This window comes from Python bivittatus, unplaced genomic scaffold (genome assembly GCF_059951505.1).
Source record: "Python bivittatus isolate LINGU-HERP-01145 unplaced genomic scaffold, Pbiv_v1 ctg000020_np1212, whole genome shotgun sequence".
NCBI classification, from domain to species: domain Eukaryota; kingdom Metazoa; phylum Chordata; class Lepidosauria; order Squamata; family Pythonidae; genus Python; species Python bivittatus.
This window is the reverse complement of record NW_028277030.1, coordinates 98,139,585-98,166,106: the sequence shown is the minus strand read 5'-3', so window position 1 is coordinate 98,166,106 and position 26,522 is coordinate 98,139,585. Positions and strand designations below refer to the sequence as shown.

At 43.5% G+C, this 26,522-nt stretch overlaps 1 protein-coding gene across 4 annotated transcripts; it reads right to left on the bottom strand.

Moving 5' to 3' along the window:
* Positions 1 to 25,944, bottom strand: VEGFA (vascular endothelial growth factor A). Of its 4 annotated transcripts, none has more exons than XM_007428037.4 (8): positions 24,973 to 25,943; positions 19,031 to 19,082; positions 12,785 to 12,981; positions 11,204 to 11,280; positions 9,908 to 9,940; positions 6,866 to 6,937; positions 5,650 to 5,781; positions 1 to 3,723 (listed from the first exon to the last, which is right to left on the bottom strand). In XM_007428037.4, exons 1-8 carry the CDS (start codon positions 25,036 to 25,038, stop codon positions 3,702 to 3,704), a joined length of 651 nt encoding a protein of 216 aa, XP_007428099.1. In that variant the 5' UTR covers positions 25,039 to 25,943; the 3' UTR covers positions 1 to 3,701. The 4 variants fall into 4 exon arrangements, with proteins under 4 accessions (XP_007428099.1, XP_025022314.1, XP_007428100.1 ...); XM_025166546.2 differs by having other exon boundaries at positions 6,884 to 6,937; XM_007428038.4 differs by lacking the exon at positions 6,866 to 6,937 and having other exon boundaries at positions 24,973 to 25,942.
* Between the last annotated feature and the right edge of the window lie 578 nt (positions 25,945 to 26,522).

Here is a 26,522-nt window from a genome sequence, read left to right as displayed (position 1 = left end):
GTATAATTAAATATTAAACAAAGAATACTGAAAAATACCTAGTTTAAATTATTATTACTTTTTAATTTCTAATTTTAAAGGGATATTAAACAAGTATATAGAACGTCACCTCACACAGCATGAATATATACATTTCAGTTATGCGTGTGTGCACACGCATGCACACGCACACACAGACACACACACACACATACTGAATGCACATCATATTTCTATCAGCTAGAGGGGGAATTTATAGTGGTTAATCAACACTCGTCAAAAGTTGATTTAAGGCCAGTTTTTCTTGCTTTTCTGTAAACAGACAAGCATTTGGCAGGATTCTGATGTGGACCAAGTATAGTACAAAAGAAAAAAAAAATATGACCAAGAAGCAGGCGCACACTCCAGTCCAATGAAGGCAATGAGACGCAACTTTCCAGGTACACAGAACAGTGCTCTACATTTCTGTGCTCTGCAGACCCAGCTATGCAGTCAGTTTCCAACAATGGATTGATAAATGTGCTGACAATGCCAAACAGATGGCCAGCTCCAAACAACATTACATGTCTTAGGGAAAGACAGGGACAGGCTCAAGGATCTCCCACTACTTCATGGAAGGGAAAGGGAGAGGAGATGCTTTGATTCCGCCCCACCCCCCACCCCCCAAACATATACAGACAGCCATCCTTTTCAAAGCTGATTCACTAACTGCAGAGCAACCAGATACCCACAGAAGTATCACGTATACACCACACAGGAATAGCCCTCCCATGGCAACAATGCTGATTTGGACTTAAAATGGCTGGATGGCATGCTATCTGGTTATAGCCTAACAAAGCTGCATGCAGTAAGAAAAATGGGAATCCTGTCCTTGCAAATTCAGTCGTGTCCAGCAGCCTCAATTCTTCTAATGTATTTGATCTGGAACTGCAGAAAGTTTAACAGAGAACTGTACCCAGAGGTTGTCAAGTGATTACTACCAGTAACATTTTGCATTTTCCAGTGTAGCAAGATGAGGCCATGTAATCTTTGGACAAACTGCTTCAGACATTTATAGAGTATACTGCTGCCTTTAAAAGTCTGTCCTATCACCTCCTGTCCAAATGTTTATTAAATGCCTGGCGACTTGGGAGATGCTTTGGTGATTCAAGCGTTTATATGCAAGGCACTGAGAATTATAGCCTGATTCCCCAAAAACAATTATTGATTACTTAAACCAAATCTCAACAAATCAGATTGGCTGGTCCAAGTCCCATATCCTAAGGCAGTGTTTCTCAACCTTGACAACTTTAAGAAGTGTAGACTTCAACTTCCAGAATCCCCCAGCCAGCATGCCTGGGGAATTCTGGGAGTTGAAGTCCACATATCTTAAAGTTGCCAAGTTGAGAAACACTGTTCTAATGACATCTTCAAACCAGAGTTAAATGGAATCTTGCCAATTGTCTGGTGTCAGAGCTTTGTCTACTGTCCTGAGGGTTACGTATATATTGGCTTGGTTAAGAGCAGTTATGAAAAACCCATGTTTTTGGACCTATATGCAAAAAAGAAAAACAATCATCTCTACCCCATCAGTTTTACCCTGACTTGGATTTTGGTGATGAACCAAAATCTGAAGCGTGCTAAAATGCTAATAACTCTGGGGCTTAGAACAGACTCAGTGTGTACCTGAACTTAAACCTTTTGCCTAGAAGCACTTAATTCAGCTAGGTTTCAAAACCGTCACCAGAACAACACAGTAATCAACATTTGAGAAATTAACAGAAAAAGCCCGAGGTGGCCTTCCCCAATCTGCTACCTTCCAGAACTATTCAACTGCAACTCCCACTTTCCTCAGGCTGATTTGCCTTGCAGACTGGGAATATTGGCTCTATGGGCTAACTGCTATGGAAGACCTTGGATTGGGGGAGTCTAACCTAAAGCCTAGATTTCTAGTCTGCATAGGTCATTGGGGAAAAGGGAAGAAACAACCATACTTTGTAATGTCTACAGTGGACACTCCAAAAGTAAAGGTCAAAGTAAAGGTGAATTGCCTAATTTGGGAAATGGGTATGGCTTTAAGGACAGAGGGAAGCATGGTGGTTTAATTCTGTCTTCCCTCTTAAATCTGCTTCACAGCAGCATTATTTAATACTATTTTGGCTCATGCAGTGAATAACTGGATAACACATTTAGAACTGCCCCAAAATTATGTTGCTCCTTCCATCCCGTGTTCTCTGTAACTTAACTGGAAAATCTTCTTAAGTTATGAAGGTCTCTTTTGAATCCTACACAAAGTCCCTCCTTAATTCAGAAGTTCCTCTGCCAACAGTGGGAGCAGAGTAACTCTGGAGCGAGTCATATCTGGATGGATGGGCCAAGTTATTCAACTATTATTGATAATGGGGAGAATCTATGCTAGTTTTTGTTGTTGTAATAAGTCCTACATCACAATTCCAGCAAAGAACACCATGTCTTAACATATTCATGGAACAAGACTGAGAATAACAACAAATTTACAATGCTAAAAAGTAAGCTCTCACCAGCTTTTCCCTAGAGGGCCCAAAATGTTACAAGCCAATTTTGAACTTATTAGGCACAAAAAAGAAAAAAACAAAAAGACCTGTACAGTTGTATGTATATACCCCCTCACTCACACACACTCACACATACTGCCTATTGTGCATATATACTTTAGATTAATATCCCTTTCCAGAGATGTTCCAGAAGTATCTTCAGTGGCAGCTCTCTGCATAATGATGGTAGACAGCGCTGTTCAACTGCCCGGCTCTCTGTTAGTCCTCCTTCTTTCCTCCGTCTCCATCTGCCAATATGACATCCATTATTTAAGTAGCCAACAGGGATGGCAGGATTCCAGGGACACCTCCTTGAGCTGACAAGTCCAAACATCAGCCATTTCCCATCATTAAGGCCAGAACACGTTATCTGCGGCAAAACGTTCCTGCAGCAAGTCAATACAAAAACATACACCAATGACCCAGTGAAGCCGGCAGATTGTGAGCCAGATTCGGGAACAGATTTTCGAGGAGGAAGGGGAAGGGAAGTTGATTGAATCACCAGTTCCAGCATTTAAGAGTTATTTCCTTGACCTTTTGACCCACAGTATTCCAAGGTGCCATTTTGGGAATCCCCTGCTATCTCTTCTCTCGGACAAATGTTTCGCCACACGGGACTGGGGAAGGAGAGTGGGGAGAGGAAGCGAGATCGATGGACCAGCAGGCTTTAGAGGGTCAGGAAGAGTTTGAAGATTATACTGAGCAGTTTTGACTGGAGTCCAGTCGTAGTTTCTTTCTTACGTCCCAAATAGCCCACTTGTGTCCACAGCAGTTGAGTATATCCAGTGAAGACACCAATAATGTTAGCAATGTTTTAAAAATTCAGTATATATACATATACACATACATATTCATATACATATACATATACTTCATGTGAAATGGGAGTCCCAAAACATATACCACTCCACTCTCCCTGGCTCTATATCTTAGCAGCATGAGAAGGAAAGTTCTTCTGTAAAACCAGTTCGAAACCAAAAGGTGAATCCTGCGCGGGTCCTCAAGGAATGTTCCTTCCAGAGTCCATCGTCCGTACTCAAAAGTGCTGTGCGCTGCTGATCCTTCATTTTAGTGTTCATTTGGATTAGTGTTTGTTTTCTGTTTCTGACCAGGCGAGATGTCAGGCTCCAGAACCAAGGCTGCTCCCGCACTCTCTTTCTTCTCTGCTGCTCACCGTCTCGGTTTTTCACATCTGTGAAGGAGAGAAGAGAAGGGAGGAGAGGTTAGGTCACTAAGTGTGGGATTCTCAGAGTAGATAAGGCATTAGCAGGTGAGCAGGAACCTCTAGAGTTAAAAGATTAGCCAAAATGTTTCACCCCAGAATACATCAGAATGGCATACAGGCACCCATAGGACTTGCTCTTAAAGAAAAAACAAAAGCCACGGCATTTCCTCCAGTTTTTTCCTGCATATGAGAACAATACCTATTCAGAACTACTTCACCTCCAAAGTTGATTTTTACATCCTGGCCACCTCTCACTCACCCATGGATGGGAACGGTCTACCCCATTCTCCACGCTAGGCTGTTTTGCTGTGTTTTTAAAGAGGTGCAGCCAAACCAAGCCAGGGGCGCCTGTGCCAGCAAAAGGGGGAAGAAAACGAAGTGCTTAATTCCACTGCTTGCAGAGGCAGAGATTAATGCCTAAACACAGCAACCACCATAGCAGCTGTGGTAGAAGCCAGGAAACGGAGAATCAGCTGTGCCCTTTGACAGTCCCGATTTCCTCCCTGCAGTGAAGAGTTCATTTGAAGCAGCCGAACAGCTGCCAAACCCCAAACAATCCAACCTCTCCTCTGGCCCAAGACACTACTCAAGGGCAACCTGAAGACTAGCCTTGGTCCTGCACTGGGGCAATTTCTCAATTAGCCATTTTTCCCCTTCTTCCTTTGGGAATAGCCTGACACTTTCTTCAAGGATTATTTCAACCTACTCATGGGTTAATTTGAGGGGAAACTATAAAGGTCAAGGTCATAGAGCTGTTTGGTTTCTCTCCAGGGGCTAACTTCTGCACGGTGAACTGTAACTCAAGAAGAGCTGGCTCTCTTCTTGCTGCGGTACTAGGCATCCACACTCAGATTACAGACCCTCACAAGCTTCCTCTACACATGCAGCCATGTCCCAGGTCCTTGCCCAGACAACTGAGCTTCATTATATATATAAAGTCCAACACCATCAGCCTGAGTCTAGGTGAGCACTTTCTGATATCCTAGAAATGGTAGAACCTCATGTGCTATACTCAGAGATTTGAACAGACTTCTGCTATCCTAGTCACGGCACATTCAGAAGTATGCTTTTCAGAAGCAAACTTATGAATGGTAGGCTGGCATTTGCAGCCACAAGGCAGGTAACTCAGATGACAGTATGCCATATGCATGATACCAGGCAGGGTATCCATCTGGGATAGATACCCTGGTTCTTAACACCGGTTTCTGTCTACTTGGACCACCTGAGCTCTAGCCAAGACATTTTTCCAGGCACTTCACTCTTCTGAATACACAGAAATAATATAGAGAAGGAAAGGGCTGATCACACATTCTTCTTAGAAAACACACGTTCTAGGGTAAAAGAAAGGTGCAGGAAAGAATGCATATCTGGATTTATGATTCAGTCCCAGGTAGATTTAATCCACTGCAGGTCTTATATAGAGCTTAAAAAGATGGATTGGGGTTTTGTTTCCATCCTGCAAGCATCAAGTATAGGGCAAGATCTTTGCTAATGAGGCAAAAAAGACTGGCGATCTCATTAAACAGCCAGTTGTGTTATACCAGGACTTGCATCAAGATTTCTGAGGACTTCTCCTGGGTTCTAGCAATGTGGAAGGAGCCACCTTGTTCTCCAAGGAATGTATTCTAGACTATCAATCATCACTCTACTGGCAGACATTTCACCTCAACTCTGCCAGAACAAAGGAAGCTTTAAACTTTAGGTGGATTACACCATCCCTTTCTCTCTTGACCTACCTGGCCAAGCAGAAGAAAAAGGGGATACTAGAATGCCGGCACCAGAAGCCAGCAAAAGCTAATTCTCCCTTTCTCTCTCAATGTGTGTTGAATGAATGTGTCTGAGAGACTAGTATGTGGGGTTTATTTTCTGTTTTTCATTCTTCAGGACACAAACCTGCAAGTGCGCTCGTTTAACTCAAGCTGCTTCGACTTGCAACGTGAGTCTGTGAATTTGCAGGAACATTTACAGGTCAGGGGATCTTGTTTGTACAAGTGCTTTCTCCTTTCTGAGCAAGGTTCACAGTGACTGCAAAAAGGCAAAAGGAAAGAGGTCTAAGCTACAGCGCTTTAGCGGGAAGAAATGTACACATGCAACACCCTAAACATTGAAGCAACCCTTGCCCCCACCCCTTGCCCCCACCCCCAACACTGCACATCTAGAGCATTGCTGGGTGGCGGACACTCCCGAAGGCATTCCGACACTTACTTGCAATAGCTTTTTAAAAGGCAGAAATGGGGTCTCTGCAACTGCACAATCAACAAATCCTGCATTAGTCCAATTTGCAGCAGAAATGAGAGCCTCATTATTGTAAACCGAGGTCTCTGAGCCAATAGCAAAAAAAAGAAAGAAAATACTCAAGGGCAACTCTTCCTACAGAGAAAACCCTGGCTTAAAAAAGGAGAAAAAGCAGACTTCAGAATCCAGCTGCCCCTATTCAAGTTGTGTGGTTTTCCATATGGATTGAATCAAAACAGCATCTCTTAAAATCCCCCACCCGCATCAGATCTCCCACCTGAGAATTACTGGCAATGCAGGATTTGGTGAATTGAGATACGAGAGGCAGAGAAAGAAAAAGGGCACCCAACTCCAGCAGAGAGAGAAAGAGAGAGCATTCCCCAAATTTTCCCAGAACCCTCTAGCTCCCCTCTGGTAATGGTTAGTAGTTGCCATCAGTCTCCATACACGCACACACAGGCAAACATGCATGAAAGACAAGCATCAAGCTCTTGCTGCCAGACCAACAGGTTTAAAGGTGACAGCCAAGAGGAAATTAAGGGAAACAGGATGGGGGAATCATGTAGGGGTATTCCAGGGGGAAAGCAGGAGTGAAACAAGAGAAATCTGCCTGTCCCTTCAGGTCACTGTGTCTTCCCAAGCAAGGGGGAAAAATTAAAAAAAAAAAAGAATCACAGCTTCTATATGCTTCTGCTCCCAATGTCCCCAAACTATACTGCCACCACAAGAACAAGTAATTTGGAGATGTGAGTGAAAATTGTTTGCTCCTTTGATTGTTTAATTAGATGTAATGCAAGCAGGAGTTTTGATTTGAAGGGTGATAGGAGGAAATGGGTAAAGGGCAGAGTCTAAAAGCACATGATGCAAAACGTACAAATTCTGTGGTTTATACCGGCCTCTCTTGCGCTTTCTTTTTTGACCCTTCCCCTTTCCTCGCTTTGATTTTCTGGAAGAAAAACAAAACAAGCAAGAGAGAGAGAGAGAGAAAGTGCACAGGGGGGAGGAAAAAGGAGGAAGAGAGAGAGAAGCTACCATATGCATTTAGCTAAAGGGGAAGCATCTAAACAGTGGAAGCCCTTGGAGTTGAGGCTTCTTTGTGGTTGTGAGCCACCCAGAGTTGTGTTTTAAGATGAGTGACCATACAAATCTTTTAAATAAATAAATAAAGTTGTTTCTACTCTTCACACAACCCTATCACAAGTTGAAACCAGACAAGCTCTCAACTCCCCCTCCAGTTACAGAGACATCTCACTTCAAATATCCCCCAGCCTACAATCCTGCTCCTTCCCCAAGAAACTGAAATGCCTTCTCTTGGCTCCACTTGTCATTATGGGCCCTAGAAGTCACCTTGCTGGTCCCCAGATAGAATGGGGCCTCCATCCTCAGTAGAGAAGAAAGACCGTAGGCAGCACTATCACTCTTGGTAATAAACTGCTGATGCTGGCTCAGTGTGCACCTAGTTGTTTGTTTTTGTTTTGACATACGCAAGCTCTACCCTCAGCAAATCACATCTGGGAATTCTCACTGGAGCAACCAGAAAGCATCTCTGGGCTGTTCACCTGGAGGCAGGTAACAGTGAAAGGTGAGGAGGTAGTTCTGCATTCTATGAAAAAGGAGGCAAACTGTTAACCTGCAGTTCAGCCTCAACTGCTCTGGTCTTACTTGGAACCCAAGATAATTATGGCCGGTCTGAATCCATTATTATGGGTCTTATCACAAATAACCAAGAGCTCTATGAGCTGTTATATATAGGCAGATGAACCCTGATCCTTCCTGCTTCTGAAGCCCTTGCTGGTACTAGAGGTTTAAAATAGAGCCAATTTCCACACTTACTCAGGTATGGCAAGAAGGCTAACCTAATTATCATTCTTTGGAAGATGACACAATGTCTTTTTTTGCCAGAGAATTTGAGCCACTTTCCCTACTGCAAATGCCAGAGAAAGTGAATGTATACGTTTGGTTTTCCATCCTTTAATTAAAAACTATGACCTTTAGAAACCAACTCTATGAGCAGTCTACCAGTCCATCTAATTTAATAATCTCTACACTATGTAGCAGAGCCTCTGGTAGGTTTTCAGGCAAGTGATTTTCTCAGCTCTGCCTGGAAATCCCTGGGACCTTCTACAAAGCAAATCCTTACCCATGCATGTTAAGGTCTTCCCATGGACTTTTGATAATGTGTACAGATCTATAGCAGCAATCCCAGCCAAGGAGAAAATCAGGTGAAACCTAGTGCCTACTGCTCTAGCAGCAGACTCTGGGAGAAATGCACATGGAAAAACGCAATACTGCTGGGCTAAAACCTAATGAGAAAAGCACTCCTTTCTTCCTAGAAACAGTTTATTTAAAACTGTTTGGGAGAAGGAAATGCTGTAATAAAGGAGGCAGTCCCTGAGGTTAATGGACAGGATGTGCTCTGGATCTTGTTCAAGCCTCTTGGTTGGCATCAGTTTTTCTCTCCTAACCACAAGCAAAGTAAGCAGCATAAGAACACAGTTAGAACTACTAGCAGGGCAGAGAAAGCATGTTTACCTCAGGAAACTTTCACAAAGTTTTACATTCATTAATGCCACATTCATCCAGAGGCACACTATGAAGAAGGCATCAAGCATAAGAGAAATTTCAGTTTAACCCAAACCAGAGGGAACCCCATCCTGATATGGAGATTTGCAAAGCAAAGTAAGCCATCTAAAGGAATGGAAAGCTATAGTCCCAGAGAGGAAGCTGTGGCCATATTCTATCTGCACCAATGCTCACTCAGTCACAACACTCTCACATCTCTGAGTCACTCTGCCATTCAGCCAAATAACATATACACCAGAAGAGCATAAGCCAAGCGAGGAGTATTTCCCTTGGGCCATCCCCTGATGGCTCCACAATGTGAATTCATGAGAATTCAATTCAAACTGGGACATGAGAACAGCACAACTAACTAAAAAGATCTTCCCCATCCCCCACTCTCTCTTTCTCGTTCTCCCCCAGCTTCCATGCCAAATCACAGACCATGAACCATCTTAATATATCCTCACAGTGCATGTTTGCATTTATTTTTAAGTTGGAAATGAAAAAAAAAATCCACATTTGGTTAGTCTAGCCAATATGTAGAGAAGAATTCTATTTTATCATTCAATAATACTACACAAAGCTCAAAGTAGATGTTAATTTTACATTACAAGATCAACTACTTCCATTCCCATACGCAACTCATCTACAGTCACCACAATGCAATGCTACCGAATGCTTTGAACAACTATCTCATTGGCCCCAGCCAGCGATACCAATAATCTGGGACAGGTTTTCCAAAAGCTCTATAGAAGGCACCATGCTAGGGAGTGCTGGAGACAAAGTGAATATAACTCTCTTTATTCTTCCTTTCATGATTAATACGCAAAGTTAATTCAAATCAGGACCCTGCCCACACTTTGATTGGGCGTACGTGTCCTTTGGTTCATGACAGGGCAAACTCCCTTGCTCTAAGTGAGATAGCAGAGCTCCCGTGCATAGCCTTAATGTTAGGTATCTATGAAAGTTGCTGTGAACATCAGCAAGCTTTCATCAAAGCAGCGAAGAGAGGGGAGAGCAATGGTGTAAAATGCATGTGGAAGGAAAGTTTCACCCAGAATCCATTTGAAAAGGGATAAAAGCTTTCTGTTAATTCCATGCTGTCCTACATATTTTTATAAGTAAACAGTTTCAAAATGGCCTCAAGGCAAAAGGGAACCACAGCTGTCAAAGCTACATGTGTGACTGTAGCTAAGAGGAATGGATTCAAGATATAGTCCTTAAAATGAACACTTGATTTCTTAAAAAAAAAAAACCCAACAACCATCAGTTCTTATTTGTAGTGATCTGGGAAAGAAAGGAGGGAGATCACCAACACCAACTTGGGGGAAGGGATATAATCCAGGTCACTTACTTTTCTTGTCTAATTCTGACTTCTTTCTTTTGTCTATAATGGAAGAAAAGAATGGCAGGATTAGGAGAGAACTAGCAATAGGTACGAACATCACATCCATGCTTTTACTACCCCACTCTCAACAGAAAACGTAATAAAGGAAGCTCTTTCTCTCTTCCAGCACTGCCTATCTCAGCCTTCCAAATGGTCCAAACTATCAATTCCATTATCCTTGTCAACTGACAATGCTATCTGGGAATGATCGCAGTAGAAGCTTAAAACACCAAGGGGCCATCAGGTTGGTGAAGTTTGGCCTTAATTATGACAGCCAAGGGCAGAGTATCAGGAGAAGCACATTTCTTTCTGACCAGATTAAAACACTGTTCAGATGTTATGCCTAAATATATGCATAAAAGTCACAGAGTCGTACTCTTTGGCCTTGCCCCCAATATTCCCAGCTCCATTTCCCTATGCCCAACATTGACTAAGTAGCAGGATATGAAGGGAGATTTTATACATATCCGCTTGAAGATGAATATAACCCGCTTTGTCATAGAACTCTGCTTTATAGAGATCTATTATTAGATTTATATCCCACTGTTATTTTGTACAACTCAAGGTAGTATACATAATGTCCCTGCCTTCTATTTTCCCCACAACAATCCTGTGAGATGAGTTGGGCTGAGAGAGACTGGCCCAAAGTCATCCAACTGGCTTTCATGCCTACAGGAGGACTAGAATTTGCAGTCTCTGGGATTCTAGTCCAGCACTTTAACCACTACACCAAACTAGCTCTCTTGATCATAATCAGGATCTCATAATACAAAGGTTGGGGATTAAGGGATCAGAGCATATGGGTACGTAGGCATAACCCCAACCATCTGTGTACTTACTTAGAGCAGAACACCAGTACAATGTTTCTCAACTAGCTACTGGTTCTCAATCTGCACTTACCAAAAGAATGTACCAGTCAGTCAGTGAAATTTCCATGACAGAGGCTGAGAGCATGCAAGCACACAGACACACACACACAAATTCATTTCATGGATACACATGCAGGCACATAAGGAATGCCTCTCCTTATGAAGCAGTGTTGATGCAATTGAGATATCTAAGGAGGAAAGGTTAAAGCCCTCCTTGTTACTGGTCAGTAAACGTATATAATCATTCAATCAATATAAATTAAGTTACCAAAACACACACCTAGACCACAAGATTTTGGGTGGGTAGTGGGTGTTTTAATTCATCACCCCTATTGGTACAATTGCAGAGTGGCACATCCTACTCCTAATTCAACCCCAAAAGCTCAGTCCTCACCTGCATTCACATTTACTGTGCTGCTGGAAGCTCATCGCATTTATGTGCTGGCTCTGAAAGGGTTTGAGTCTCATGATCTAGAAGGAAAGAATGGAGCAGGAGGGAGAAAGAAAAGAGAGGAACAGTGAGTCACGTTCATGAAGGGCCACCTCTCAAAACAAATAAGCAAGATGATGCTAAAACAGAGGGGCAAAATTAAGGAATACAAGGGATAGGACCCTTTAGCTGGCATCCTATCCCCACTTTACCCTCTAAACCAGTGTTTCTCAAACTTGGCAACTTTAAGATGTGAGGACTTCAACTCCCAGAATTCCCCAGCCAGCCATGCTGGGAGTTGAAATCCACAAATCTTAAAGTTGTCAAGTTCGAGAAACACTGCTCTAAACTCATGGGACTTACTTCTGAGTAAGGTATGTATAGGAAAATGCTCAAAAGCAGCAAGAAATGCCAAATTCCTGATACGAATGGCCATAACAAAAAAGTACAGGTAGTTCTCATTTAGCGACCACAATTGGGACCAGCAAGTCAACTGTTAAATAAAGCGGTTGCTAAGTGAAACCATGACTGTGCTTACAATCTTACTTCAGTTTTCCTTTACTTTACAGACCTGTGAAGGTCATATATGCGAGGATTGGTCGTAAAGTTACTTTTTCATCACTGCAGTAATTGCAAAGGGTCACTAAACAAGGCAGCCACCAAAAGAGGACTACCTGGACTTGCTAAATGGGCCTCATGTTAGTCCACAAGTTTAAAAATTAAAAAATTTCTTGCCCTGCATTCCAAAATAGATTGCCTTACCAAGCCCTTATATACTACAAATGTGGCCTTGCCTATTTCACAAAGATCCTTTGATAGCTACATTCTAAAACCTGGATGCCATTTGAAGAGAATTAAACAAGGCATATATAGAATAACAGACTTGGGGCAAGTCACAGATCCCTTTACTTAGTTTATCAGGCTAAGTACCAAAGTCTTTTAAGGTATCCGTGAAGTGTACCATACAGTGCAACCAGAAATGTAGGTTGTTACTAAATGGGTGTGTGATTTCTCTCTCTCCAACTGTGCATATGTATCTAATAATACAGGCAAAAAGTGGTGTCTGAATTTCCAGGGAAAATTATACTCAGGTTTGAATGACTGTGGACAAAGCACATCTCCTCATTTTACTGCCCTTCCCTTTGGAGAACAGGAGAGCATCACAGTAGCTAAGGCCAAATGTGTAGTCCTTGAAATGACAAAGGCCACTAGGGCAATTTCTTTTCTGTTTTGTTGGGAAGGGGTGTTTTTGTTTTTGTTTCTATTTTTTGGCTGCACTTTTTGCAATTTCAGAAGCACTGCTGACCTAGTCATTTTGCCCAGGGAGTAACATTGGTCACATTAAAAATAGGTAAGAACATCCTTCTCCATTCTTTCCACAGCCAACAGGTAGGAGCTGGATGTGGCCTAAGACAACCAGTTGATCCTTCCCAAATTACAGAAACCACCCATAGTGGTTTTTATTAAAGGAAACAAGACAGAACTGCAAATCAAGAGGCTCTCCCTCATTGCTAAGTCCCCTTGACTGTTAAACCATTGTCTCACCTCCATGGTGACATTGTACACCTCTGTGGGCACACATTCTAGCGCTTCATCATTACAGCATCCTGCACATCTCATCAGGGGCACACAGGATGGTTTGAAGATGTATTCCACCTCATCAGGGTACTCCTGGAAAATATCCACCATGGTCTCAATTGACCTGCAGGCACTGCGCTCAAAGACCTTCATAAATGAGATAACTAGAAAACGAAGGGGAGGGAGAAAGGAAAAGGGGGGATTAATTACACTTATTCTGTGAAGTCTAACATTAGCCTTATGATGTAGTATAGACATAGACTTAAGACACATGGACCACTGACTCTGCCCTTTCTACTGGATTCTTATCTAACAGGCTCACCAAAATACAGGCTGTCGGTAAATGCATTTAAGTGCATTTAAAGTGCACTTAAAGCCTAAGAAGGCAGACTACAGGGATCGTGGATGAGCAAGATATGATGAATCACTGGCAAGTTTAGCATCTATCTTGCCTGAATTTTAACCAGCAGATACTGAATGCATTTGCAAGATGAAAATCCAAGTGATTCACAAGGCCACAAATCTCATGGCATTGTGGCAGCTTGTTAGAGAAGTTTTTCCTTGAAGCTAATGGAAACAGAACCAGATCCATTTCAGAAACCTAGAGACTCCCAACACAGTGTCCCCTCACATGTAAAATACCACAGTTCCTGTTTGTTGTTAGCCTCATAGATTCTCTCAAAGGCACAGCTGTCAGGGAGAACCAGATACCATTTCCTCCAGAAACTCTTCTGCAGTGGGAATATCACATTTTCCAGGACTCGTCACACAATGCTTTGTAGCTGGAAAATGTGCTTCTTCATTTAACTTCTGGTCCTACTGCTATTGCCAAGGCTATACAGAAAGTAGCTGGACAAGCAATACAAACACATTCTAGATGCTTGTACATCACTCATGTAATTCTCAACACAAAAATCAAGGAACTTAATGGGAAGGAACGTTCCCCTCCCTTCCGTAAAGACACTCCGCACCATTTCCTGACCCTCTCCAAAATGTTTTAGTTCCTCCTTTTTCCAAAGCTAAGCATGTTCTTCTCTTTTACTCCAGCACAGAAGTACCTGTCACTTATGTTTCTAAACTACAAGGAGCAACCACCTCACCCCCTCTAACAGTGTCGCCACCATCCTGTGCTGTGCATTCCATCTGGCAGGCTGCTGCTGGCAAATATATTTTCATAATTTCATATTTACACAAAGGTCCTCATAATTTGCTTCAATTACTGTAGAATTTGATATACAGTAATTGTGGACTGGATTGAGGCTACAATCTGACTGAAATTAAAGTTCAACAGAACTTTAATGCCACTCATTTACTCTGAATCTACCTCATTATGATAATATTTATTATTAAGTTTTAATGCTTGAAAGGCTTTTAGATTACATTATTCAATAAAGTCGGGGGGGGGGGCTGTCTATCTAGGAAATGATTATTTTATTCCAGCATGACCATAAACACCTAGCTCAGCCTTCATCAGTTACCAGCCAGCATGGCCAATGGCTGGAAATTCTAGCTGTCATGTCCAAACATCAGGACAGCAAACAGCTGGGGTTGGGAAAGGTGCAAGGAACTGGAATTCATTCCACTCCAGTTTTTTCATGCAACATAGGAAAAAAAATAACGCAAGGTCCCCAGCTTCAACTAATTTACACACACACACACACACAATCCTACCATCCCCAGGCTAAAGCTAAGAATTTGTTGCAAGACTGAGGCAGGGGATAGAGACACACACAGCTCAATGCAAGGGCACAAAGTCTGTCTTCCAAACAGAGTATGAGAACTTTTAAATGAACTGCCAACAAAACGCGGGGTTCTGCCTATCCCCCAACAGTCACATTAGAAGCCACTAATGGAGCCCTGCTTACAAAGGCAGGAGATACTGTTTGACCTCAGCGTTTTTGCCTTCCGAGGCCTGCAGTGGCTGCGTCGCTAACCCAGTGTGATAACAAGCACAAATTGCTTGCATCATGGAAAAAACAGAAACCAGTAAGCGTTTCTGAACAGTCCTGAACCTGTGACAAACCAGCATAAAGGTTGCTCCACTGAAGCGCAGGCACGTGCTGGGGGTGGGGGAGAGGGAAGAGACGCAACTGCTGCCGTTTTGAGCTCAGGGCTCTTGTTAATTGCTGAAAGTTAATTCTTGGTCATGCGGAGCTGAGACTGCCACCATCTGAGGAGAAGCCTGCCTGGGATTTCTAACGGCTGCCCAGCCTGAGGGCCTATTTAAAGAGACAGTTGCTCAGAGAGAGAAAATGTGTACTGACGGGCAGTCTCCAGCTCAAAAGGAGCGCATCCCCCCACAGCAATCCTCTGCCCAGCCCACACTCTAATATCAGCCGGTCGCGGCCTTCTTGGTTTAGTATGGGCCAACTCCTCCTTGTTCCCCTTCAGGGTGACCTTAACCTTAAAATACAGCTATCTATAAACTGGAGAATTAAACAATTTAGTGTCTGGGAAACTTGCTGGCACGCAGCCAGACACGTAACCATCTTGCTGATTATTCATTCCTTTCTGAGCATTAAAGTGCAAGAAACTTTGTCATGATAAAAATAACGTTTACTTCAAAACATTATTATCTACCTCCACATGCATCTGCATTCAGAAAAAAGCTAGTGGCCAACAATCAGAGACAAAGACTGAGCATCTCGAGACATTTGCCTCTCATGCGGCGAAACAAATCCAACAAGTTTTTCCCTGTAATGAAATCTTAGGCCCCACATACACTGCAGGGGATTGCTAGAATATCCCAAATGGTACTCAGTATGAAAGTCATGGGGTGCCTAATGTCCTTGCCTGAGCAACTAATTCACCCTTGAATTTCATCACAAACTAAATGGCCGTTCTTAGTGATTTAGGATTAAGAAAATGCAAATTAACATATAATCTGTGGATCATTCAAAGGGACGCATCAAATGTCCACATACAGCTGGCAGACATTTAGCACCTTCTACAGAATTTTTATTCTGACTTCATCACTTTCAAATGTATAAATATCAGGAAAGGGTGAAGGACAGTGGGAGAATTATCAGCTTCCAAAAATTGTGATAGATGAGCACAGTAATTATCACAGATAATGATATGAAAAGTGAATAAAGGCACCTTATTTCTGAATTCTTTCAAGAACTTATGGGTTCCCTATGAAAGTTCCTCAGAATTATGTACGGTAAGTCAGTTCTGCCTATTTCTTATGTAACTATGAATTACTTGAAATTTAGGTTCGTGTCTCAGTGATATCAAACCCAGAATGCACATCTCTGGTAAACACCATTGCCGGCACATTCCCATTAAAATAATACTTCCAGTAAAAAGCATTATTCTTCTATCTCATCTGAAAGTAACGTTCCTAGATTACCTTACTAATGGGTCAGCAAAAGAACGCTACAAAAGCAGTTTCAAGGCAGCCACATCAATAACAACAGCGGGGAAAAAAGTAAGAAATTGCTTTGTCACTTTCCATCCTTTCAGATGAATGATATTCAAACAACAAGAAAAATGGTGCAAAGATTTTAAAAAAGTGAGATTTGAGTACTCTAAGATACCAGTGTGAGAGCAAGGGAAATTAAGAGAAATTTGTCAATCCCTATTTATGAGAGACTAGTCACTGATGCACAACAAAAAGGGGCAATCACTTGCAGGCAGGCCTTCTCATTTGCAGTTTAACATACAATAGCGTGGAGTCCTAAACAGTGCAACTTGATCATTTGCATCTTTAAAGCTTCACGACTAGTCTAGCAAATAAGATACCTCTGTGGTCCTGCAGAAACCTTAGCAGATGAGTAGGTCTTTATACCTAGTTGTGCAAAGCTACTTCAGCAATTGTTTTGCAGTTGCCTGCTAATCACATCTCTTGATATTCAATTATGTCAATCAGATCAGGGCTTAGTAATAAAGCCTGGTTTTATCTGGCTACTAGTTGACTATGTGACATAATACGTAACCTTTAAGCAGGAGGAAAAATGTAATTATGATAACCTGCAAAACCCTTGCTGGCCTTTTCTGAAATACAGCATTCCACAGAGTTCATATCAGTCGCTGAGCAGAAAAAAATCCAAACAACTCCTTTGTGATAGAGCAGCACAAAATACAAGCCAGGGCTTGAATGTCACTCAAGCATTTGCAGCTCAAAGATGAAGGGCCACGCAGTTTAAAGATCAACTTGCCACGCAGTGGTTTGCTCACATACATAGAAAAAGGAAAACTCTAACCCAACAATCATTATTCATTTTCAGAGCAAGAAATGTTAAACCGGAACAGCAATCAGAATGCAATAATATGGGTGTGCTCTTACAAAGTCGTTCTCCCCTAAGACTCTGACAACACTCTGCCAGTTCAGCAGGCCAAAAACTTGGTTGCAATTGAAACTAGCTGTGGCAAGAGGAAAGGCTGCCCCCTGCTGTCTAACTCTAAGAACAGCAGCAAGTGCCACTCCCTGAATGGGAGATTCTGCAACAGCAGAATTTCACACTGTGGGAAGCAAGTAATTTGCTAGAAATCTCTGATTCAGGTGACCATCTACTGCCTAAAGCCTCAAGGACTGTGAGGATTAATGCCACGTTTAAACCCATGTGTCCTGCACTGTGAAACAGCAGTGCTATCCTCCTGTCAGTGGTTTAAAAACTCTGCCACTATTCCCTAAATCCCTCTCAATTTCTTTCCTGTAGTATGCCTGATTTCTATATCTCTCATACTGTACTTTCCTCCCTTCCCGTTACATATTCTGCAAAGTACTGTATAAGAGTTGAGGGATACTGAATATTATCATACGGTATCCTTCTGTCGAGGAATTTCTTTATGAGAAATCCCTTGCAGTACCCAAATTCAAATAAGCATTTGGCTGAAGGCCAAATCAGCAGACAAATGCATTTAGACCCACCACTGCCAAAATAAGGGGAATCACAATATCCTGGCTCCAGATACAACAGGATGTTCTGTAACAACCTACTTCAACCTGATAGCTTCCGGACTGCAGATTCCATAATCCCCGTCCAGCGCAGGCAAACATTTCCACAGACTCAGCCTCGGAAGCAGGCTAGCGATGGCTCGGCTAAATTTTTAGAAGCGCAATGGAATTTCTATTCCATTCCATTTTTGCTATATCAAGTAAAATGTCCAACAATACAGCAAGTACAGTTAGTTATAAAGACCTGTTTGATAAAATGCTTCTAGCCTCCATTAAGGTGCAGGCATTTCTTCTGAACACTCCAACAGCAAATGCTGTGCACATTTATGCAGAAGGAATCACCACTACATTCAGCAGGGTGTATTCCCAGATAGGTATGAAGTGCTGTAGCCTTTAAAAAGATGGAACAACCTTCTCATAACCATTTCAGGGAACTTATCTCTTCTTTTCAGTTGGTCAATGCCATGATCCTTGCAAACTGAAGCACTGATAGTTCGATAACTTTATTTTGTGTCTGAGCAAAACAACATGGGTCAAAGGTCTGCCAGCAAAAAGATGAGCGGGAACCAGGAAATTAGTGACTTCACTTTGAAAATCATGGTAAATTCCTCCAACAATTATTCCTAGAGTTGCTGAGAAGTCTGATTTTAATTTAAGGTAAAAAAGATTAGAATACCAACATTCCAGTCCAATATATTCATATATTCTCCCTGACAACCTTCTTCAACTGGATAATCTCCATATATGTTGAATTATAACTCCTGTCATTCACAGCCTGTGTGATCTGCAGCTGTAGTCTAATACATCTGGGTTGATAAGGCTGTTCTTTGAAGTTTAATAAAAACATGGTGTTATCTCATTTCTCCTTTAAAGCAAAATACTGTTGTGCATAACTGCAGCTGCTTAATAAAAAAAATCCTGGGATTGAAACCCAAGATGTTAAACCTGGCAACCGAGAATCCCCCACTGTCTTCATTTAAATGTTTTCAATGTATTTGTGGTGGAAATCCTTGGAGCACCTCTAGTTAGTGAACTAACTTCCACTGTTTCTGTCCATGGAATTACAGTCCTATACCACCTTCATCCCACTCCCTCACATATGTTCATTTTCCAAAAGTTAAATGAGGATTCCCTCCCCTGGCAGTTCAGCTAATGGATTCCCATGTCAGTTCATCTCCTCCTCCTCCTCCTCCTCCTCCTCCTCCTCCTCCTCCTCCAGCCATCAACATGTTCACCTCCTGGAAGGGACCCCCATAATACTCTCATTGAGAGAGAGAGAGAGAGAGAGAGCGCAAGCGCGAGAGCACACTTACCTTCACCTTGTTGCCTGTCTCCATCCGCCTGGGCAGGAGCAGCCTGCAATACCTGCAAAACCAACATAAAACTAATCAGAACACAAACCCAGTGCCCTCACCCTACAAGCCCTGCAGTGCTTTTGGGATCTTAGTCACTTTGCAGGTTTGAGTAATAAAAGCCAGAATCTGATGTACTTTGCAGACTACAAAAGCAGAACAAAAATGGCATGTGCCAATTATGTTCCAACACCCATTTCTCTTCAGAAAATCCAGAAAGAGAATGCACCTGAACTGGGAACAGAAACATTTGGAAAAGAGCCAAAATATAGAACTTAACGGGCACTTTTTGCATCTGTTTCAGTGGTGGTCTACAGAATGCCTCTACAAGCAGTATTTCTCAACCATGGCAAATTTAAGATGTGTAGACTTCAACTCCCAGAATTCCCCAGCCAGCAACACATCTTAAAGTTGCCAAGGTTGAGAAACACTGCTCTATAGAATGCCTTCCTCCAAGAGATACTGTATATAGCCGGATTCCATGTCCTTCTGCTTTCAAAAGTGCTGTATACCATACCACCATCTCCACTTTGATTCAATACCCCCATAAGGTGCCAAGCTGGCAAACTCTGGCTTACTTGTCTCTGGCTTTTACCTAAAAGGTTTAATAAACTCTGACTTTTGAAACTGTATTTTAGCTGGCTTACTTCACATTTAAGTTGCTTTCACGATTCACCACTAATGGAGCTGTTTTATAGTAGAAGATACTGTAGAAAGACCTCAATCCTAAAAGGCAACTAAGAAATATACTGAAGCATTGGGGAAATTCAGATTTCCACAGTGAAGCAAAACCCAAGTGATGACATTTCCTACAGTATGTAAGAAAAGTAGATTTAAGCTATTATCATGCTGTAGACTAGGAAGATCATGGGGTACAAATGTGAGAAAGCAAGATCTCAACTCAGTAAGAATCAGTTTAGCTATAAGTTTGCTTTCTGTATGTGGGACAAAAAGGGGAACTAGGGATGTTTTCTCGGACAGCACTCTCGTTTTTCTAGGCAGCAGAAATAGAAATGATCTGCTTTAAGGCATTTATTATTATTAAGATTAGAATCTACAGTACAAACCTGAGGTGGCTGGCAAAAGAGAAAACAACATTGGTGACCTTCTAAAAATGACATGACAAGGAATTTGAATGTCAATTAGTTTCAGATCTCTGAGCTACTCAGCCAAGGTCATTACCCCAGTTTCAGCAGAGAGGAAGAAGCATCAGGCCATCCTGTTAGGATCTGATTTGTAAATTATGGGGTCAGAATCAGCCAGTGGATTTCAAGAGCAGTCCAGCTGGTTCACCAGGCTGTTAGCAAAAGGTAATACAGGCTAAGAATGCAATGTTGCATGTCTAATTGTTTGACTGTGTACCTAAGTCCCTCCTTAACTGGTACCCCCACCTGACTTGGAACTACACTTCCAAGAACTCCCAGCCCACACAGCCACTGACTAGGAACTCCAGGAGTTGGGGAAGACGGATCTATGGGATGGCCCAACGGACAGAATCATCTGGACCTGCAGAGAAGGGAGTCTGGCTGCACACAAGCAACGATGTTCCTTTTTAAAGCTAAGGACAGATTTTCTTTCTCCGGGTGAAGGTCAAAGCAACACCACAAACAAGGTGGGGAAGGTCGAGGCTACACCTGACCTCTGAAACCACCAAGGCCTTCATGGGCTAGCAAGCTGCCATAATCAGTTCTGAGAACAGCCTCCGTTGTGTCTGAAGACGACTCAGACAGGCAGCTCTCTAGTGAGGTGGCAAGTTGCCACAGCTCCCTGTCAAGCAGGTGTCCGCCCACTTCACTAGCATCGCGTAGAGCACGTAGTCTTTATGAGCCAGCAGGCTGTGGCAGGCTGTCCTGGGATTCCTCCATCGGCAGGATGGGACTGTGGCAAGCACGCTGCCCGCAACTGCCCTGACTGAGCAACCAAGCACACAGCCCAGCCATAACTCAGTCAGGACCCTGGGAAGGAGCAACCTCTGGCTTTCTTTAATTCTTCAAAGCCCTGCTTGGGTCCTGCAGCATCAGTTACAAACTGTTCCTTACTTCTGATCTAAAGTTGCCCCTGAGGTACTTCTTGCTTCTTCTCCTCCAAAACAGCTTTCTCTTTCTCTGTCTCTCAATGCAAGGGGGAAAACATCATTTAGGAAGGGGACCTGAAAAATCACTAGAAGGGATTCCAGACAGCAAACAGGGATTTGCTGCGGTCTGTGTCCATTCCCCCCCCCCGCCCCCTTCCTTTCTCTTTCAAAGTACGTATCAAGGCTAGACTGCTATCTCCTGATTAGCAGAAACTGGAAGCCACATGTCCACCAATCACACAACAAAAAAGAACCCCATTAGCCATCATGTACAATCTATTCACGCCGTTGCTCATGCCATTTGCCTTTGAATCTAGGAGCTATTTATACAGCAGAGTCACCTTGAATCCATTTGAGAAATCCGAAGGTTCTTCTCTGTTCCTGTGCTGATGAATTACATTTTCTCTGGCCAATGCTAACAGGCTCCCTTAACCAAAGCATCAGTACTTAAATGGAGGATTTAAATGTTCCCCCTTTTCCCATCAAAGAAAGGACAAAACAAACTTTTTCCCCCAAGGGACAAGTGCCCTTTTGAAGGTCACACTGGTTCTACTCATCTCTTTTCCTGGCCTGGGGATTTACTCATTGTTTCCCCATTAAGACACCTAATTGTCTCATGTTAGCTTTTTCAGCAACATAGACAGTAGAAGAAATATTTCCTTTAAGACCTGAGCAACAGTAGGTTGGCAGGGGGCAGGCAACTCTGTTCTTACATTCTACTCATCCCAATATGAAGTAAGGAAAAGGTTAACTTAATAAATTGCTTCTACACACACACTTCCTATTCCTTCACATCAAAACGACTCTTTCTCTAGCTTTCTCCTCCCCCTCCCCCTAATCTCAGCAGCCTCATTAAAAGAGCTTTGTAACTGTTTTGGACTGGAGAAAACAATCCAGCCACTTTGGGAGGGCCCCTGGGACTAGAGGTAAAAACCCATGCCATTTTAGGTGTGAGGGGGAAAAAAGTCTCCTTTAATGTTTTCTACTTAAATGCTGCAGTTTTTCCCTGCTGTGCACTCAAAGGAGAAAGAAAATGCTACCGAACAGAGGGAACAAGTTCAGAAAACAACTAGGATATACTGAAGAGGTTTGCAACACCTACTTTGCACTGGGAAAAATTATTTTGGGAGTGTTTTCTACCTTCAGTTGCAAAGTTAAAAGGAGGAAGGTGATCCACTGTGTTCCCTCAGAAGAAGAAGCTGAGTGGTAAGCAGTAAGTAGCCCCAGTGTGGCCTGAGCAAAAGGCTGATGGCTGTGAGATCATTAGCAGTCTGGTCACACGCTCTTGTTCCCACCCTGACTGTTTGATCTTTGCTTGATCCTACCAGAAAGATATCTTGGGAGGGAGCCCTAGGACCTGCTCACTGCAACAAACTAACATCACATCGATTACATCAGGTAATACTGAAAGGGAACTATATATTGCCAAGGTAGCAAAATTAAAGGCAGGTAGATTTTGTCTTGGATCTTCAGTCAATGGTCTTTTCACCCATGGGTCTTCTCACCATAAACACATGCTTCACTCCAAGAGTAACACTTTCAAAAGTGATTAATCACTGGGGGGCACTGCACTATTATTATAGCCAGCAGATGAACTGTAAGAGGAAACCAGTGCCTGCATTTCCTTCACCTGAGTTGTGGGTTCACAATTTACATTACGCCGTGAGGTGGTTTGTTTGGCTTCGACTGGTTGCTTTGGGAATCCAGCCATTATGATGTGTCAACCCTGATTTAAAACTTTTCATAACATATAAACCAAGTTAACTATGGCTTATTCAACAAATCAAGGCTGAATGATATATTAATATGGATTAGCAGTCCCTAATAACTTATATTATTAATGCTATCTCACCTTCAGCAAAAGATGGCACTTCTCCTCCACATTCCCTTAAAGTGCCATACTGCACAGAATAATTTAATTCTCTTCTCACCAACAGTTTTTCCCTCCATGTATCCGGTATGGGATAAGCATGTTTATTCAAAACCATTGGGGTCAAAAGGTGTGATGTGAATGTATTTGTTTCCTGCTCCCCACAGATTCACACTTCATCTAGCCTGCTTTGGCTAGATAGTATTTAAGACTACGGCACCTAGCAATTTACCTAAGTGACTGTAGGATCCTAAGAGTTGAGCATCATCTCTCTATTTATTTGGGAAAAGAAGTAATCTACATTTCTGATTATTCCATCTACTCTCCCTCTCTGTTCTTTTCTTGTACTCTATTTTTATTTGTCCTGCAGTACTTCATGCATAAACCAGATTTCTCAGTCTAGTGGCATCCAGACACACTAGATTAAATCTCCTATCACTGGCCAGATTGTTTAGGATGACAGAATCTATAAAACCAGGCTGGGTAAGTTTGGTAAAACTGTATAACCTGAGGATGACTTTTAAAAGCAAGCAGAGCCATCTCAGATTAGCCTATTTCCAAGTTTTCCCCAAAGAACACCTCCTATCCTGCATAGATGAACATGCTGCTGTCACTCACACCAAAACAGGACTTGAACAAATTAGCTTAGAAAGCTTGTGACATCTGGCCAGACTCATCTGGAATGGCTCTTGTATGTTATCTTACATTTATGGCTGAAGAAAAGGCGACAACTATTTCTCTTCTGCAGTCTTGTTTAGCCTGATGCCACCAGGTGACTTACTGGCTGGAGATGAGAAGACTTTTGGTCCAAGATTTCTGAAAAGCTGGCAGACACCCGTGCCTGCATTTGAAGTGGGGGGTGTTCTAAAGCTGCACTTCTCTCCCCTAAGTTCCCCAAGGGAAACAACCATGGAAAATTAACCTGCTTCCCCTCTCTTTTGTGAAGTGTATAATCTACCTAGCAGCTAAACCCAAGCAAACAACCATCCAGCTTATTTAATTCCTTTAAGGAGCAAGTCAAAAGCTCCTGCTAGTGGGGTCTGCGGGTAATGGCCTATACTTTCATAATAAGGAAACTAATAAAGATGAGGGAAGTTTAGGAGCAGGAAACAGTTTACAGAAGAAACTCTTATTTATGGAAACTCAGCAGGGTCGTCCTGTCTGAAAATCAATCTGGAAGAGCCACAGAATTCATTCTGCGGTCTTTGATCTCTGTTTGCTTTTGCAAGCCAGGAATTTTGAACTCCGGTCAGTAAACCTGCCTAACTAAAGCAAACAGGCCAAAAACACCGCTTTTGCAATGTCAGGAGGAGCAGGGGGAGGGAGAGAGCAGCGTGTGCGCTGCTGATGCAAGAAGTCAGCCAGCGCGCTGCCTACATGCTCTGACCGATGACGATGCAGAGACGTGCCTCTTCCGTAGGGCGTCCTTCAAAAACCAGGTTTCCAACTACTAAGCTCCCCAGACAGAGGGGGAAGGAAACCTAGTCGGAACAGTCTAGGCAACGTGCAAGAAGGAAACCAGACCTGTCGGGGGTGGGCGACAGCTTCTGGTCTACTTCCCTCTTTTTCCAGCTCTGCGATCGCACGCGCAGGCCCCACGCGGGCGGTGCAGTCAGCTTAAACGCCATAACGCAGGCTTTGCTTGCTCGCCTTCGGCGCAAAGGGCCCGGTGGCCAGCCTTTTGTCGGCGGTCCCGAAGGACGCCGAGCAGAGGTAGCCGCGTGCCCTCACAAGGTCAACCAAATACACGCAGCTACGCGCGGGCACCCCGGACGATGGTCGGGCGCCTCTGGATCTCCTCCCGACGCGTGTGGGCTCCCTTTGGACCCAGCTATCACCTCGCGCCCGTCACGCACGTTCAGCGTAACATGCGGCGAACAGGCCATGCGGGGGGGGGGGGAGGAGGAGGAGGAGGAAGGCTTCCCCGCCGCCCCGGATCCGCCCGCCCACCCCCTTTACCTTGGCGTTGTGGAAATAAAGCAGCGCCGCCAACCCCCAATGGATCCAAGTGAGCAGAAAGTTCATGATTCCAGGAGCGAGGGTGGATTGGCTCGGTCGGGTTCTCTAGCCCTCTTCTTTCCTCGGCGGCCGCTCTGATCAAGCTGAGGGGTTGAAGGGGGAGGGGGAAGAATTCAGACTCTGGTTTCACCCGTCCATAAGCTCGGCTTCCAAGACCCAGAGACGCAGTTTCCCCTCTGTTTGCCGCGCGCTCGAGGTCCTCGGCTCAGTTCGGTTCCTATTCGGCGCTTCTCCAGAACAATTCCAGCAGCACAGCGAATTGTAACAGATTTTCCTCCCCTCTCCACGCACACTCCAGCCCTCTGTGGCAAGGCACCACACGCGAGCGCGCTCGCTCACCACCACACAAGCACCGAAAAAAACAAAAAACAAACAAAAACCGAGACGAAGAAGAAAAGTTTGCCAAAACTTTCAGTGCATTTTTTTTCCTTTCCAAGGTCTCGGATCTTAGAGCTGCTATGACCCGCTGTCTTCCAGCTGAAGTTGGATGGTTTGGTTTGTTAACAGCAGCTTTAGGAAGAACTCTTCATTCAGCCCGGTTCGATTCGGGCCCCTTCTTCTTGGCTTTAAAAACGGGGGGAAATCCTTCCCTTTCCCCGCCCCCCCACCAAAGAGGGGAAAATCCAAGTTCTTTAGCGGAGAAATTTCTCAGTAGATCAGGGGAAGGGGAATAAATAATGGGCGAGCAGAAGAATGAATCGCAGATCCTGACGCGTAAGGAAGTCGGAAGGGAGAGAAGGAAGAACTCTAGACCTCGTTTCCCTGCCCGATCTCGCCCGAGAGAGCGCCTTCACTTTTATGTCAATGAATGTCTCCTGTCTCGCTCCCTCGCTCGCTCTCTCTCCCCTGAACGTCAGGCAGAGTAGGAGAAGTGCAGCCTGCTCCGCGTAGCGCGCGCTCTCTTTCTCTAAGCTACGGCACTCGCAGCTTTTTCAGGGTTCGTAGTCCCTCCTCCGCCTCCTCCCTCTCTTCACTCCTCCCTTCCTCAGTACCTCTGAATTAAAAATCTGCCCCCAGCACTTTCATAGGTTTATAATAATGAGAATAAGACCAGGGTGTATTTTCTCTCTGTGGGTGTCGCTCTCTTTCCCTTCCTCTGGAGAACAAATGGGCAGCAAATTAAGATAATAGGGATCTCCGTGTATTCCTTTCAAACTGTGTTGGCTTTATCCTCGCACAGCTAGCGTCACACACTCTTTTCCCCATTAATGATACTTGCTGCAGGAAAACAAATACTGTAGTGGAGAAGGAAGAGGACTGGAAGTTGATTACATTTAGATCCCTCTTTTTTTATGAGAACTCAAAATGGCATGAATGCTGTTCTCCCCTAATTTTATCCCCATAACAACAGCCCTCTGAGATAGGTTGGGTTGATTGAGAGAGGCTAGCCCAAACTCGCTCTGGGGTCAAATGCAGACTTGAACTTGGGTGTCCCAGCCCAGATCTAGCATCTTAACAACTAGACCACACTGACTGAATGCTGATGGGCC

Coding starts and splice junctions, on each gene's coding strand:
- VEGFA (XM_007428037.4), bottom strand. CDS start 25,038: ATGAACTTTCTGCTCACTTGGATCCATTGGGGGTTGGCGGCGCTGCTT. Junction 19,083..24,972: donor TTTATTTCCACAACGCCAAG/GTAAAGGGGGTG, acceptor TTGGTTTTGCAG/GTATTGCAGGCTGCTCCTGC. Junction 12,982..19,030: donor AGACAGGCAACAAGGTGAAG/GTAAGTGTGCTC, acceptor TTCGTTTTCTAG/TTATCTCATTTATGAAGGTC.